The sequence below is a fragment of the Poecilia formosa genome, unplaced genomic scaffold (genome assembly GCF_000485575.1).
Source record: "Poecilia formosa unplaced genomic scaffold, Poecilia_formosa-5.1.2 Scaffold312, whole genome shotgun sequence".
Lineage (NCBI taxonomy): Eukaryota > Metazoa > Chordata > Actinopteri > Cyprinodontiformes > Poeciliidae > Poecilia > Poecilia formosa.
The window spans coordinates 384008-401015 of record NW_006800251.1 but is presented as its reverse complement, the minus strand read 5'-3'; the positions used below and the strand labels follow the sequence as shown (position 1 = coordinate 401015).

Sequence of the window (17008 nt, the reverse complement as noted above, 5' to 3'; positions counted from 1 at the left end):
GGACACAAAATGTGTCATTCCCTCTGACAGTAAAGTGTAAAATACAAAATCTTACCACGTATTTTTGTCCAGTTTCTAGTGCAAATATCTTTGTATACTTGAAATAAGACAAAACAAACTTACAAGTAATTTTTCAGCAAGAAATATGAGCTTATTTTCAGTCAATAATTAATTAATATTCAAGAAAAAGTATTAGGTTAAGTATTTCACTTAGAACATATCTAGTACTTTTTCATCAGTATTAAAGTATTAATTAAAAGAAGCTGCTATATCCTTCTGAAAAGTTACTTGTAAGTTAGTTTTGTCTTTCAAGTGTACTATGACATTTGCACTAAAAACTAAACCAAAAAGATGTTGTGGTTTTGCACTGTGGGCCCAAATCTTTAAATTTTTCCAGATTTTTTAAAATGTTTTTATGGAACCTGTTAGCATGGTGGCTGTTTGAACATTTTTGTTGTTGAACAAAATATGGAAATTAGTAATTTATTCCACCTACAAACCAAAAACTTTAGTTTGTGTTGCCTTTTTGAAATAAAATATCTTCTCTTCCTTTCGCATTAGAGTGGCTTTGTGCAATGTAAAGTTTGAGACCTCAGCAAACCGCAGCATGTTTGTGTGTCAATCCTTTTCTGGCAGCTGAACCTTTTTCAGGAAGTGGCGGCTCTGTCCTCTCTTCAGGCCGTGACCCCTGGTATCTCACCCATCCGTGCTGATGTCAGACTCCGATGAGATACAGAGCAGAGGCGTGGCCACCAACTCTCAGCTCTGCACTGATTGCCTCGCAGTTGGCGTCTGCTTCAGTGCTCCGCTGCCCCACCGACCTGCATTTGAATATTGAAATCAGGGTGCCCTATGAACAAAGGGGTGGTTTAAATGAGATGGAGGAAATTACTGCAGTGTCGGGGGGCCTCGCCCTCCAATCTGCTATGTAAATGTCACGACAGGAAGCAGTTATGTTTTGATGATGAAGCGTGACATGGACATATTTCGTGTCTGCTTGGTTTATTTGTCTATCTCCAAGGAAGGAGGGTTTTCTATGATCCTTTGTTTCACTTTCAGTTTAGAAACGTAAAATTGATATCTAATTGTGGTTAAACTTCCCTCTTTGTGATGCAGTTGGAAGCACTAATGCTTTACAGAAATCAAGTCGAGGGGTTTTTAATTCTGCACTGAGTTTGCATATTCTCCCTGTGCATGATTAGGTTTTCGCTGGGTACTCTGGTTTTCTCCTACAGTCCAAAAACATGACTGGTGTTTTATTGGTCTCTTTAAATTGTTCTTAGGTAAGAGTGTGTTGTGCATGGTCCTGTGTGCCTCTGTGTGTTTTCACACCTGAAGGTAGACCAAAAATACCTGGTAAGAGTTCGTGTTTTTGCACTGTAGGCCCAAATATTTTCATTTATCCAGTTTTTCTTATGTTTTCATTGAATGAGCCTGTTGGCATGATTATTTAAAAATGATTGAACATTTCATTGTTGAACAAATTGTGAAAATTAGTCATGTATCCAGAGTTTCAGTCCAATAGACTTGGTTTGATTGGGGGACCAAAATTGCGACATTTGTTCCATTTTCAGCTGGTGTGATTCGCTTTCATGAACCAAACTATTTCAGAAACTTGTTCCCTTCCTCACCTGTGGTGCTGCTACACCAAGAACCACTGAAGGAAACAAAACAAAAACCACTAAAGAAGATGCAGAGTGCAACTTTCTTCTTCACAAAATGTAAGCAAGAATGGAATGGTGTCAGATTTTAGGGTTTGTAGGATTTCTCTCTTTTTTTCCTTGTTAAATTAATACCACAAGCCATTTCTTTGCTTTGTTACATAAATATGCCATGAAAATCAACTTGACCAACACTCCAGTACTATATCTAGACCAGAGGTATACAACGGCAGTCCTTAAGAGCCACTGTTCTGCAGCTTTTAGACGCATCCCTTCTCCAATAAACTTGAATGAAAAGGCTACATTTCAGGTCAGCATGTTCTGCAAAAACCTGGTGACCAACCTGTCGTGTGATTCAGGTGTGTTGGAGGAGGGATTGCATATAAAAGTTGCAGGATAGTGCATCTTGCCAGAACTGTATGATGAAAACTTTCTTTCTTGTTTTAAACCAAATGAAGTCCCAGTTAAGTCGGGGCTCCTCATTACTTGAGGTGTTTTCAAAGACACAGAATGGGAGTAAGAACTGATGAGCAGGCACAATGCGACACCCTCCACACACCCTTTAATTCAATATTGATAATAAACAACGTGAGCTCGAATGTTTTCACAGCAGTTTGAACAACCACAGAGCGAGCGCCCAAGCAGGATGCCGCCCTGGACCGACGGTTGTCTATACCTGCTTCCCCAAACGCATTCCTGCTCCGGGCTGTGGGAACAGGAGCGAGGTTTAAACTCGCCTCATTCTCAACCCTGCATTCCAGAGCCGTGACTGGGCCCAGCAACACCAGCGAGCCTCGGACTGCATCAAGAACACCTGGTTCATTTTACATGCAGATGAAGTTATGTTTAGCGTGTCTATATATGTATACGTCTGTCTGCGTATTTTATGTAAAGTCCCCGGGGACGGAGGGTGTTGTATTTCGGCGCTGTTGGGATTCCTCATCCTGCATGGCAGTGCCGATGAGAAGCTAAACGGTACAAGTGCTGGAAAAGCTTTAACCCACTGAAGCGTGAGGCATATTCCAGTCTCCGTGGAATCGAGTGGATCAAATGCAGCCTCTTTGAAATGTGAAGAGAAGGGGCGAATTTAAGGCTTTGCTTGTACAGTACTCCAGTTCACTGCAAGGAAGCAACAAAACACAGCCCTGTGTGATGCTGGAAGAGATCTAAAGTGCCTTTTTGATCTAGCCTCTGCCAGTTTTTTGGACCTTTTCATTTCCCCGATGCTTGAGCGTCTTTTCCCCCAGCTCATGTGATATACTGCTGACACTTGAACGGATGAAAGCCTTTTCCTTTTCCATTTTGTCTGAAAAGAAGGGATTGGAGGAAAGAAAATAAGGGAAAGAGTGTAAGGATGGAGATAGACTATGAGGGACTAATCTAGGGGGTGAGGGGTCGTGGAAGGAATGGACTCAAAGCTCTTGAGGATTATCTTCTACTTCTTCTCCCTCCCCCATTTCAGAGGCTCATAACTGGAGCTGATGATTTCACGTGCTCCTAATGATCACAGATCAGGATTCAGGGAAGAGGGGATATAAAGGTTAGGCAAGGACTCCATGCCAAAAGTAACACAACTTCAATGTTTGTCTGCAGGAATACTCACATAGTACTGCTGAGATCCTAATGCATGCTTCGTATGTTTCTTGTCCTGAATCCAAAGTTCAGAAGATTTCACAAGTGACAAGAAAACTACACACACGATCTTACCAAGTCATTTTGCTCTAGTTTCTAGTGAAAATGTCTTAGTACACTTGAAATAAGACAAAACTAACTCACAAGTATATTTTTAGCAAGATATTGCAGCTAGGTTTAAGTCAGTAATTCCTTAATGTTGATGAAAAAGTAATTCTTCCATTGGCACATTATTTCACTAATAATATGGGAAAAATGTCTTGCTATTAGCAAAATAACTTGCCAATGGAATAAATTACTTTTTTGCACTTTACAAGCAGGGTAGCACGTCAGAAAACATCAGACAGTGGAAATTCATAAATGCAAAGGAAATCTGAGTATGAATTTCCTTCTGTCTGTCACAAGAATAAACCAAAGTCTGTTCTGGATGGAAGGAGAGATGGGGCTTCAAACTATATTTTTTCACAAACACAAAAAAAGATTTAACAAATCTGTAATCATTACAGCATGATTCTCCTTTTCATGCTTGCCTCAGTCTTGTTTATTCCTAAAGCCAGACAAAATATGAAAATACTATTACCATTATCCAACTTTCAAATTATTTTTAAGTGGTCTCACTGTTCTATGATCAAATGCAGTAAAGTTAGAAACCATTGAATTATAAGCTACCAATCTTCAGTATGACCAGCCTTGCATCAACATTTAGTTTTCTTAGACACCACAGGGGGCGCTCACCCATCAGATCCCTTGGTTGGACCAGCAGAAAAGCAATAGAAAACTCATTTGGGGGGCAAAAAACATGTTTTCTTGTTGTTGTTTTGTTGTACTCCCTACTTGTGCTAGTCTGCAACACAACTTATTGTTTTCAGTTTTTTCTTCTTCTCATTATAGACAAATTGTTAGAGTTCAGCTTCATGTTTTAACTCTTCTGTAAAAAGAACAAAAAAGGTTTATTGATTTTACCAACTGCATGTCACCAGGAAAGAAATACCAGATTACTATATCTTTCAGCTGATATCCTCAATTCAGTTTTTGAGTGAAAACCTACTGCTGTTGTGATGTAACTGATCTAATTTACCTCCAACCTCTGGCAACTGCCAATTTCAAGATGCGAACATGAGCTCAAGCATGACACATAAAAGGTAGACATGAACTGACCTCGCTTGTATGTCTCATCTGTTGCTCGACCAGTTATCACCCAGCCTTGAATTCTGCTTCAGGGAACCTGGGATTGTTCTGGATAAGGGCGGTTACCTGTTTAACTTAAGTAGTGATGTAATCCTTAAAATCCCTAATTCTGAGGTGTTAAAAGCAGAAACATGAAGAGTGACGTTTTGAGCATGTTGACCTACTCAGCATAATGAAATGGGTGGGAAAGATAAAGAAAATGAAGTGTAGCCCAGAAGCCATTTGAAGCCAGTGGAATAATTTTTCTTTGGAGCTGATGCAGATGGACACTTTCTACAATTTTGTACTTTTTGAGTTTTGTCAATAACTATTTTGTATCGTATTAAATGGAAAATATTAGCTAAACCACCACGTAATCTTATTATATAGGTTCTTCTTTCGCTTTTGTTTTAAAATCAGAGCAAGCTGGGCCACACACATCACTTTGGTTCATCTATTGATTAACCTTGATTAAATACAGCCAATGTTTTCCAAGTAAGTTCTTATTGTTATTGTTGGGAGCAGACTAAAAACATTTTCTCTCAGTTATACATCTTTACTTTAGGCAGACATCTTAAACTTACTTTCAACATGCAGATTTTGACTCATGTGCTAAAAGTTTGGTCACATGTGCTCAGCAGAAAGCGACACCACCCTTCATCAGAAATGGCCCAGATATTTTCTTTCTGAGCCTCAATCCCAAAATAATTTGATACATGTCACACTCAGATTAGGAGCAGGGGATGACAGAAAATCTGTGAACCTGCAGTGGCTACCAGAAGCATTTATTTGGATGAGAACAAAAAAAAAACTCCCAGTTAACCCTGGGTTTAGGATACCGTGGCCAGCTGCTTGGATTGTCAAATAATTTTAATGCTTGTTTCACTGTGGCATTTGGCAAACAAAAAGTGATTAAGAAAAATCTCTGGATCACTTTTGTTTGTTGTATACTGCTGCATAGAAATGTACTGTGCACACAAGCTTCCACACAGTGAAAGGGAAAGGAGCTCAAAGACCCCGATCCTGTTATAAAAGCCAAAGATCCTCAGGCTCCATGAAGTAAATGAGTAAACATGATGTAATTTTTAAAAATTGGAAACTCCCTTTGACTTATCAGAAGATATTTGCAGGTGATTTCACCTTGCCTCCGTTTCTCTGGCTAGTCCCTCTCCGTCTCTGTTCCTGTATGCCTCTAGGAAGTGTCAGACGTCCCACATATTTCACAAAGCCTCCACCAATCTTGCCTTTTTCTTCATCAGATCGGTATGCAGTGCTCTCTGAGAGTTTTGGCCCAGAAAGTGTGGATGCGTGTGTGTATGTGTGTGTGTGGCTATCTTACATCTGTGCAATTTGTTGGTTTGTGGAATGCTTGGAATCACCTCCATGGCAACAGCGGGACCGTGCGAGTGCGTGTGTGTGCCGCAGTAAATATTGACTTCACCTCCTCCCCATCTTTGTGCTGCCTGTGTTCAGCCTTTGCACACACTTCATCCAGGTTCCAGTCCTGGCACTGGGGGTGTGTGTTTACCTGTAGACCTCCAAACATGGAGGAACTTTCTGATTCTTCTTCCATTATTTGCTTTTTGCTGTGTTACATCATCTTCATAACATTCTGGTACTCGGTGTTAGAAAAAAGTTACTGACCAGAGTTGTTAATTCAGATTGTAGCATTTTTATTGCACTGTATTTCAGGGTGTTTTCACTCCTGACAGTCTTAAGAACTAATTAAACTTTTGAACCAGTTTCTCCAGCAACAACAGCCCTGAAGCGTTAATGGTAATCTGTTTTCTACATCGCAGAGAAGGAATTTGAGTCCCATTCTTATTTTCACTATTGTTTCAATTCAATGAATGGTTTTCAGGCATGAATGGCTTGTTGAAGGCCACACCACATCATCTCAGTTGAATTTCAACCTGGATTATAGCTGGGCCATTCCAAAACTTTAATTTTGTCTTTTTGTAGCCATTCAGGGGTGGACTTACTGGTAAGATTGAAATCACTGAAGCACACCAGATCCTTAAGAAATTTCTGGTAAAAAGCAGAATCTATTTGTTAATCATTTATAGCAAGTTCTCTAGATCTTGAAGGAGTACAGCACTAAATAAGTAAAGTTTATTTATAAAATGTTCAGACATAAATGTCACAAAGTGCTGCACAGCATAAATCACAGATAAGTTACACACAATATAAAAACATAGATGTCTGGGAGAACAAAATAGTTTTCTGTTTAAAGAAAAAACAGAAGCAGCAAAATGAAGCTGTAAGAGGAAAATGACACTACAGTTTTGGAGCCACTGACTGAAAGGCCCTTAATTTTTAACTAAGTATGTAGAACAACCAGAAGATTCTGGGGTTGCAAAATGTTTGGTTAAAAACTGAGACAAATAAGATTTAGCTAAAAGTCTGGCTGCTGCGTTCAGAATAGCTTGCAGACATAAGAAATTATGATCTGTCCAGACAGGTAAAAACAGCATAATAATAGTTAAAGTGTGATGACACAAAAATATGAAAAATTTTCTGAAAGAAATGGTAAATAGCTCTGATTTGTGTCTCAAAGCCCAATGAGGAATTGAGTTTTTTTTGTTTTTTGTTTTTTTTTACACTGGGCAAAAAGAGGCAACTGTCTGACTGGTTTTAAGATGCAGTTGCCTGGCAGCTAATAACTCAAAGGCTCTCTTTTATTTGGGCTTAAAACCAGAAAATTAATGGAAAGAAATCCACTAATCTGAGATAAACATTTTACTAGGGTGAACAGCTTAACCACCTCGTGTGGTTTAAAATAAAGAAACAATTGGATGTCATGAGCATAAATGTGATAATAAATGTCATTAAAAAATGAGTAATGTTAGCAAATTGAGGAATGTAAAAAGAAAATCATAATGGGCCCAGAACCAAGCCCTGTGGAACTCCACAGATTGGAGGAGCAGAGGCTCAGGTCTGTCATAATGCAGAATTTCCTGTCAGATACATAAGAAGATAACCAGCCCAATGGCAGAGGCAGAAATACCATCAACACTGAACATTTTACATCAGCATCAACATTTTATTGAAAAATTCAGAATGAATGAAGACGTCTCAGTGGAATGCTGCTTTAGAAAGCCAGACTGAAAGAGCGAATCAGAGATCCGTGACCGACTCAGCCAGAATCTAAGCTGAGTTTCTACAACTTTATCGAGTATTTTACTCAGAAAATCCAGCTTGGAGATGGAACTGAAGCTGCAAATCAAACCAGTATCAAGATTATGTTTCTTCAGGACAGGAGTTGAGTTCTTGTGTCCTATTTCAAGTGTTAGACAGGAGTCTTGATTCTGAAGGTCAGACACTGATCATGTGGAAATCAAGTGAAATTAAACCAATGAATTCAAAATGAATTCAAAATAATCACAATTAATGCATAGTTTGAGTTGACATTGGACTTTGTTGGTTTAAATAGAAATTCCTTTAGTAGAAAAATCCTCAAGTGATTGATTTTCTACCACAGAAGGAAAACAGAAGGAATTCTCTTTCACAGAATGAATCCAAATAGAAACTGTGGAAAGGTGGTGCTCTCGTACAAACACAACTAAATATCTTTTTGTTTGCTACTGTAGAGAAACCAGGTGAAAAACCAGCGATACCCTGTGTTTGCGTAGAACCAGGAACTAACCCACCTAAACAGTCGTTCATGCTTCAGATGGTTAAGTACATGCATACGTTGAGGCTCTCGGCAGCTGCTGTCGTTCGCCACAGTTGGACCGGTCTTTCCTGTCTTGTCTTCTCAGCATCCGTGTTGTTTACTGGCCACAGATGGGATGTCATTGCTGCGTTTGGTGAACACGATTAGGGAGTAGATGTTGATAATCTGGACAGAACTAGCAGGGTTGGATTATGGTACAATTGGCGGCAAGTGACGCAGGAGCCAAAGCCTTTCCGCTCCCTCCTCCCCTTGTAATAATCACATAGGGGGCATTAAGATGACAGAAGACATCCATCAGGCTGCCTTCGGACTCACATGGATGTTTTCCACACAGGCCAAACTCTCTGTACATGCATGCAGACTCTCTGATCCCTTGTACATGTTCTCTGACAAGTCACATGTGGAAAGGGCTTTGAAAACATCAAGGCTTGGATCGTCAGCATCGCTAACTTTGGGAAGCATCTTTGTAGGTTTGGTTAAGAAGTTTATCACCATACAACCGATTTTAAATAAGGACAGTGTGTCTCCCAATATGTTCTCCACTACATGGGAACAATGTGTTAAACGCCCGATGTCTGCTGATGCAAATGCAATAAAAACACGATAGTATCTTTCTGTGGTCTGGCAGCTGCTGTTCGCTGAGCTCACTTAAGTGGACTGGGTTGGCGTTCATCTGGCTCTGATGTGCAATATGTGACATGTCCAGAGTAGTGGTCGCATTACGAATCAGGTCATTTTGCTTTTAGCCGGCGCTCTGGACTGAGATGACGCCCTTTAAACTGCTCCAGCCACTAATGTCAGGATCAGAACAACTGTTGGACTCATGAAAATCTACAAGACATCTCAGACCATGAAACTTGAGCATTTGTTATTTATTAGGTGCAAAAGCCTGAATATATTACCAGAGAGAAGTACTATCTAATTCCATAAGCAAATCAGTGCCTTAAAGGCATCTACAGTCTTCTCAAACTCATATATGTTTGATGGCGCTCCCGTTTCAGTACACATAATTTGTGTCAAATTCCAGTTTTAAAGCCTTGCAAAGTGCCGCTTTAAACATGTCTTAACTTTTACCACCTGATGTGATGATTGCAGCTGTGGTTTTGCTCAACACCACCAGCATGAGACGGAAACATGTTTTCAGTGGAGTACATACCTTTGGAATACCAGAAAAAAAATAATAATAATAATTTTTTGTTACGATCTACTAAATCAGCACAGTGGACCCGTGGTATCCAGTGGGGGTTATGGACCACAGCCATCCACGAATACTTGAGACGCCCTCTTAAAACACTTATAACAGCCTATTTTAATGGTTTAAACACAAAATATATCTTACTATGCATTAATGTGCACAGTGGAAACCACCTTAGCACTACAGCAGAAGCTGCTATTGTCTTGAATATTATGTATTCAAGAATAATACAAATTAATTATTTACATTTTCTAACAAGTAAGGATCCAATAAATGGGAAATTTGCTTTAAACAAATTATTAGACATTTGATCATTACATGCATTGCAAGTCAATTCAAAAGCAATAACTTATTAATGTACCGGAAAGCATTTTGTTTCAATGCCGTATTTAAATAACGCTCCAGCACCGTCTTACTACACTGCATCATTCAAAATATGATCTCCAGCTAAGTCAGGCTCCAGTAGAGTTTTGGAAACTTTTGCTCTACATGAAAAACCCCGCAACCAAATAACAAAATGACCTAATCTCACATACACAGTTGAGACGCCTAACTCACCTCAATATGTTGGATGCTCGAAACTTAAAGAAACTGACAACATACTTTCTAATTATGCTGAGGCTACGTTTACACAAGACCGCAGTGTGGAAACTGCTGGTATTTTCAAATGTTGGTTGAGGAAACGTTCCATGTTTAGATCAGTTGTAGTTGTCATGCCAGGCCACTGTATGGCGCTGTGATTTCAGCATCTCTTCACTGCAAAAGCACAAAGTCTTACCAAGTAAATTTGGTCTAATTTCTAGTGCAAAAACTAGCATTGAAATAAGACTAAACTAACTCAGAAGTAACTTTTCAATAACATATAAGAGCTTGTTTTAAGTCAGTAATTCTTTAAAATTGATGAAAGAGTTCTAGTTCCACTGGAATATTAGTTGTTGTTTTTTTCAGTTATAACAAGACATTTTTCAGATGTCTTGAAATAAAAATGTTTTTCTCTTAGATCAGGCCTCAAGAAGTGACACTCTGATGACTGGAGATGTGTAAATGTAAATATTACAGTTTTATTGAAAACTGTAAACAAATTTCTTAATATGTATTTAGAGGGCTTGAAATTTTATCTTAGATGATCAGATACATTTTTATAAATAATAAGAAAAACATATTTGAATTTTCACACTTTTGATGCCAATATGCAGATACTATTCAGAAAAGGAGTGTATCAAAGTCCAGACCTTCACATCTTCATGTTTTTCAACAAAATACAGTTTATCTGCAGTTTTAAATGTAAAAGTCCCCTTTTCTGTTCTGCATTATATTCTGAAAACATCTCATTAAAACTGCATACTGAACATCCTGAAGAAAAAAAATGTTCAATATGTTGTTTTCAGCTGTTCTCATGTTCATAATCCTCCACAAAAGATGAAAAGATTTTCTAAGGGGTCAAAATCATAATTTACTTCGTAACAAAAGCTGTCCTGTGTGAAAACAGACTTTTGTCACGATCTTGTTCGCTTATTCATAATCCTGTTAACCACTGAAGGACACCAGATCCTCTTCTTATATTTCAATAAAAGGATACTATTCAGAAACTGTGATTGTTTTCACATGAAAACACCGATAAGCAGCATGCCGTGTAGGGAAACAGCCCTGGCAGCTACGTTAAAAGACTATTCCCATTTCCCAAAAGCTCAAGAGACATGAAGGATTTGGAATTCATTGCCAGATCTTATGCATAATTAAGCTAATCGTAACTCTTCCACCCTCCCATCCAGCTACATCCCCCAGAATTGCCCAGGGGATTTTCATGCTGCTGCTTTTTTACAGTAACTTAGTCCTGTGAGCTCAGAATTGACCTCTCGTTATCATTAACTCTGCAGATAATAATACCTCTCTAGCTACTTTGGTCTATGACATGAACCTAGACTGCTGACTTTTATGATTTTTTTTTTTTCTTATTCCCTCCCCGCCGTTCAGACATATTTCCATGCAGCCAGCAAGCCACAGGGCCGTTTCTGTGCAGCCTGCTGAGAGCTGACAAAAGATGGCTTTGTTGGAAACGGAGAGCGAAGAAAGACCAAAGACTCACTTAACGCTCTGTTCATGTTTTACTTGATCTGGTCCTCGCATGGAGTCTTGGCCGGTTGGTTAAAGGAAGTGATTCTCTATTCTTTTCATTTCTTTTTTCACATCAGATTTGGTTCTGTTGTTTTAATCCCGAAGGTATATCCACCAGCACATCTCCTTTCGTCTTCACCTTCTAACGCTCGGTCCGCATAATGTGACTTTAAGCACCATTTGAGGACTATTAAGGTGACAACCCCTCGAGTGAAAACTGTGCCTCTGAGGAACGGTTGTGGCTTTCTCATAATTGACGGCTGCAGAGGAGAGAAGTGGTTCACCCGCTCTGCTATGCATCAGATGGCTTATTAAGCATGCAACGATTCTGCTTGCAGAGAGCGCAAAAACAAACAAAGAGCAGCTCTCACTCGATATCTTTGTGTCTGCTCTCTTGATACTGTGTGTTAACCTGCTAACCCTCACCCCTCTTTTTTGCAGACATGCCCAAAGGGGGTATGTATATCTACCGTCCTGCCCCATCAACTCCTCAACCTTTCCTTGTCATGCTCCCTCCTCACTGATTCAACCCAAACACCTCTGTTGCTTTTGTTTCTTTTCTGCTCATATGCAGTTCTTTACAAAACCATTTGTAGTCCTGTGTGTTTTTTCTTTTTTTTTGTCTTTTCACTTTTATTTTTATATTACAAGAAGCCACAATGTATTTCACTGCAGTTATGTGCACAAAGAAGTTCATAGATGTGAAGTGAAAGGGAAAGGAACACATGGTCTTCCAAATATTTTACACAAGACGATTTAAAAAGTGAGAAATCTTGTGTGTAATTCAACAGAAATCTTATAGAGAATGCATCATAAAGTTGGAAGAAGGCGCTCTGGTCCAATTTGTGGAAGCAAATGTTGCACATCATCTGTGGTGGCAGCATCATGTTGGGAGGCTTCCTTCAGTAAAGACAGAGGAGCTAAGCTGATGGAAAGATGGATGGAGTTAATGTTGTGTTCCAGTTACCTCTGAAGTCAAAACTCGGAGTTCAGTTTGATGACACACTAACAGCATTCTGGTTGACAAAGTTGGAGAAGTTGGGATTTCAATATGGCGCCATGTTGAAATGATAAATTGGCCTTACAAGTTGTAACTAGGGGGTAGTCGGAGTTTCTCCCAATTTACGAGTGGGAAATCTGAGGACTTCTGAGGGTGTTCCAGTTGATTTTTCCAATGAGGAAGTTGGAATTTCCCAGTTCTGCCTACAGATGAAATGCACCACAATGCTTGGCTAACATGGAGGGAAACCTTAGAAGTTGCAAAAGTCTTGGAAGTGGAGCACAGGTTCACCATCCGGCTAAACAATCACCTTAAACATAGAGCCAAACTACAACTGAATCAAAGATCATGTCATTTTTAAACTGAAGTTAAACGACAGTCTCTATCTGTTCTAAATAAGCATGAGCTATTCTGCAAAGCTGGTAGAGACAAAGAGATAAGAGGTGGTTCTTCAAAATGTCAACCCTGGGGGGTTGAAAACAAATGCACAACACACTTTAGAACAAAAATGTTGAAAATCATGCATCTTTTTTCTTTCCACTCCCCAGTAATCCCCCACTTTGTTTTATACTCTATGCACTTACACATTGCATCACTTTACCTTATATTACCCATGCTGTCATTTCCTCAGCAGACCATTATAAAAAAGGAGTTGCAGTTATGAGTAACCATTCGCGACTGAAAAGAAGCAGTGACAGATTCATCTGTTTTGCTTTGCCTTTTATAGCCAGATGTTTTCCACCATATGTCATAGGACCGTCGCCCTGAGTGATTTAATCTCAACCAGACAGAGTAATGTTGTTTCTCTCATTTAGATGCGGAACCTTTGCTTGTAAACTCATGAGTCCGAAGACAGCACTGGTGCATCGGAAAGATGCATTTCTCCATGAGCAACAAGAGCTGTGCAGCAGATGTGAGCAGAAAGTTGGGCTGCTTGACATGACACACGTTAACCTTTATCTTCATCTGCTTGTCAGGACTCTCCAACCCCCTCCTCAGTCACAACACATTCATTTTCTTTAAATTAGCACTAAAAAGTAGAACCCCCAAGGCTGTATCTATTTAAATAGAAGTCGGGGCATTCCCTAAATAAGCCCAGGCTTGCTGCATTGTTTGCATTGTAATGAGAGAAGCTTTAAAAATGGGCAAGAAAAGCAATACAGTGCAAATCTACTGAATCAAGAACACCTATAAAGGCCATTAATGATTCATCATCCAATAGCAACTGAAGAGCTGATATTAAGAAAAAGGCATAAAGTTTCAAGTGTTTTTTTTGTTTGTTTGTTTTTTTGTCTAATTGGTTATTCACTGTTAAGTTAAATACAGGTCATCTTACCATTAGGTCTCCTTCTGAGCTTTAGGGAGCATGTAGCTTGGTGAAGTCTGGTTCATAGTGAGAAAACAACACCCGTTAAAATGAGAATGAGTGGATAAGATGAAAACAAAGAAGTGGATGCCACAGAATGTTTCAGAAGCTCAGAGGCATTGCGGAAAACCCAAGACGTCCAGACTCTGATAGAAGGTTCTGAGCTAACATTTCTCTGAATTCACTTCAAAACTCCTGTTGACAGAGCAAAACAAAATGGAAATATCTTCATTTTTGCTTTTATTTATTTAGTGTACATAGCTAAATTTGTTGAAAACTAATCCTACTATATCAGTTTAGATGCAAAAAGTAAACTTGTACATGTTTAGCTTTCAAATATAATAGTAAAAATGTTGGAAATGTGACTCTTTTTAAGCTCCCATTAAATCACATCTTGAACATATATTTTGAAAATGAGGCATCATTAGCCAATTTGATGACAAAAAACACATTTCAACCACATTTAGACATGAATTGGCATTATACAACCACCCACTCCACCCACTGTCTTCCAGATTCAGTCAGGAGTAGCAAGTCCACTAATCCTGCATAATCCAGACATTCCCAGGCCAGGAGCAAAATATTGTTCACCCAGCATGCTCTGCTGGATGAGCTTTGCAATTTCCATCCAGGAGTTTTTATCTGTTTGACAATTTTTGTGGGTATTTTGCAAAAGAAAAAATTCAGAAATGTACGGAATTTCTCACCATGTCAGATAAACGCTCCTCAAAAATATTTGTGTCGCCTGTGTGGATACAAAAACAGGACAGTGGAAGCGAACTGTTTGAAACAACATATAAATCATACAACACATCGCTTAGAGTTCTGTGGAAAATGGTTCAACAAGGTGTTGAGAAGGGGACACCGTTTTGGCATCTTGTTTGACGCATATCTTGGAACAAGACGGCACAATTTTTGTCACGCAACTTTGTGAATGAGAATCGATTTCAATGCTTCAGATGAAGCATGGAAGAGCCTTAAGGCTGAGTCGCTCCACTCTGTAGAGGAAGGTAACTGTAGCTGCTTCTAAACAGAATCTTAGTCGAGGTTTGGACCATAGAAGTACTGATAAATCAAAAGCTTTACGTTTTGGCTCTTCTTTTTCCTTATTATGGCACTCTTGAGAATTGTCCATGTTACTGCAGAGGCTCAACCCATATATCAACGCTTTATTCTTCCGTCATTCATAAACAAGACACCAAGATACATGAAATCCTTCATTTAGGATTTCAGGACTTAATTTGCAGGTTTCCCCTAATGCAGGATATCTTTATCTTTTAATAGTTTCACCTTTTTAGTCTTTCTGGGTATATATGTTGCTTTAGGGAATCTCTGAGTCAAGTAAGAAGAAAATGAACGTAGCAGTAGTTTCTTTGACTGCACATCTATGTTCATGGGGCTGTTCCAGAGATCTGCGCTTGCAGTTGTCTATGGCAAATATTGCCTGTGTGTTTGCTCTGCTGGTTGCAGTGGAATGAGGGGGATTTCATATTTGTCTTGAAACCAAAGAGTGGCAGCTGCTCTTCAGTCTGTGGGGAAAGTTTCGTGATAGTGTTTTGTGTGTGTGTGTGTGTGTGTGTGTGTGTGCGTGTGTATGTGTGAGTGTCTTTGTTGATAAAATGGGAGATTCCAGACCCTCTCTCAAGTCTGTGTCTGGCTTTTTGGTGGTCAGAAGACCCTAAATGGATTATATGAACAATCCGACAAGAAAGCTAGACTGTCTGATGCCAAATTAAGTGTAATTTTCACTTTACAGTACATTTTATAGCTGTTTATTCTCTAATTCTCACTGAGTCGTTCATGCTCTGCAGGTCTTGGCCATGGGGGGATCCAAGAGTAAGCCCAAAGACGTTGCCCAGCGAAACCGCAGCCTCGACAGTAACATCAGCTCTGGGGGAGGGGCTGGCAGTCTCCACCACAACTCGGCTCAACAGTCAGCGACACCCAACCGCAGCCCAATTGTGGACACAGATTCACAATTAGTGACCAATAATGCCGGACTCGTTCTGTTTGGAGGTGTGGACAATAACAGAATAACTCCAACAGGTGAGACGTCTTAGGCCTTGGTACTTTACGCCATTATTTAGCACCTAATTAAAGCCCAATTATCTGTTTTTTGCATAAGGTGTGACGACATTTGTGGCCTTGTACGACTACGAGTCTCGAACAGAGACAGATCTGTCTTTCAAGAAGGGGGAGCGTCTCCAGATACTAAATAACACGTAAGAAACACAAAGAAAACATTAACAGTACACCATGACCTTACTGCATTTTTACTCTTTTTCTCTTCAAAGTCCCTCCACAAAGCTTTCAATTTAGATTAAAATATTTCCCACACCATTTTCAGACTGTCTAGTGCCTTGGCACATCTTTGCAGTGACATAGTGATTGTGAAATGATATATGATATCATTTGTTGCTCCTAAGAGCTGGGCATTCAGCAAGACCTACTTATTTACTGAGTGGAGTGCTAACCTGTGTAAAGGGGAGGGTTATGCTTGTTTATTCACATGTGGATTATCAATAGAGGTGCAGTGAACCATATACAGTGTACACAATCCTGTTCACCCAATAAATTGCTGACCTAGAAGGCAGAAGCTTTGAACAATAGTGGATTATAGCTGCGTCTGGCGCCTTGAACCAAAAACGGAACTGGAGCATCGAGTTTGAGTTCACAGAATAAATCTTAATTAATTAGATTAGTTAGCAAGTTTTTAAAGAAAAATAAATAAGTTCAACTATCTAGCTTTCTAGCTAGTGTTAAGAAAATAAATTTAGAATATGCTAGTTTTAAAACTTAACATGTTTTGATTGAAATAGTCTAATTATAGTTTTAAAATTAGTAACTTATTCTGGCCTATTGACCTTTATGTTACCTGTAGTTACAGCAGATTGTCTGCTATTGTTTGAACTGCCATTTGTCTGTGTGGGAAATAATCAGGAGAAGTTCCAGCTTTCACATTCATTTGTGAAAAGCCATAAAACTGCAGGAGTTCAGGAGAAGCTCTGCTCTGACTTTGTTTAGACAATGGAGACAAAAAGTCTTAGATTGTGACTTGCAGGGAGTTTTAAAAAGGGTCAGAGATAGCTCCTGTTTGGATGAGCAAAGATGTGCCTTATTTGAATAAATTAAAGACAAGAATACGCCTTTACTATAAAACTTTCTACACAGGAGTAACAAATCAGATTTGCTCTCG

At 39.3% G+C, this 17008-nt stretch overlaps 1 protein-coding gene across 4 annotated transcripts in view; it reads left to right on the top strand.

The window, feature by feature from the left end:
- src (v-src avian sarcoma (Schmidt-Ruppin A-2) viral oncogene homolog) overlaps window positions 1-17008 on the top strand; it is a 36745-nt gene that overhangs the window by 7232 nt on the left and 12505 nt on the right. For all 4 annotated transcript variants that reach the window (XM_007572978.2, XM_007572977.2, XM_016661137.1 and 1 more), the window contains exons 2-3: window positions 15624-15858; window positions 15938-16034. In XM_007572978.2, the coding sequence (XP_007573040.1) occupies window positions 15633-15858; window positions 15938-16034 (323 nt within the window). In that variant the 5' untranslated portion in view covers window positions 15624-15632. The remainder of the gene's footprint in view (window positions 1-15623; window positions 15859-15937; window positions 16035-17008) is intronic.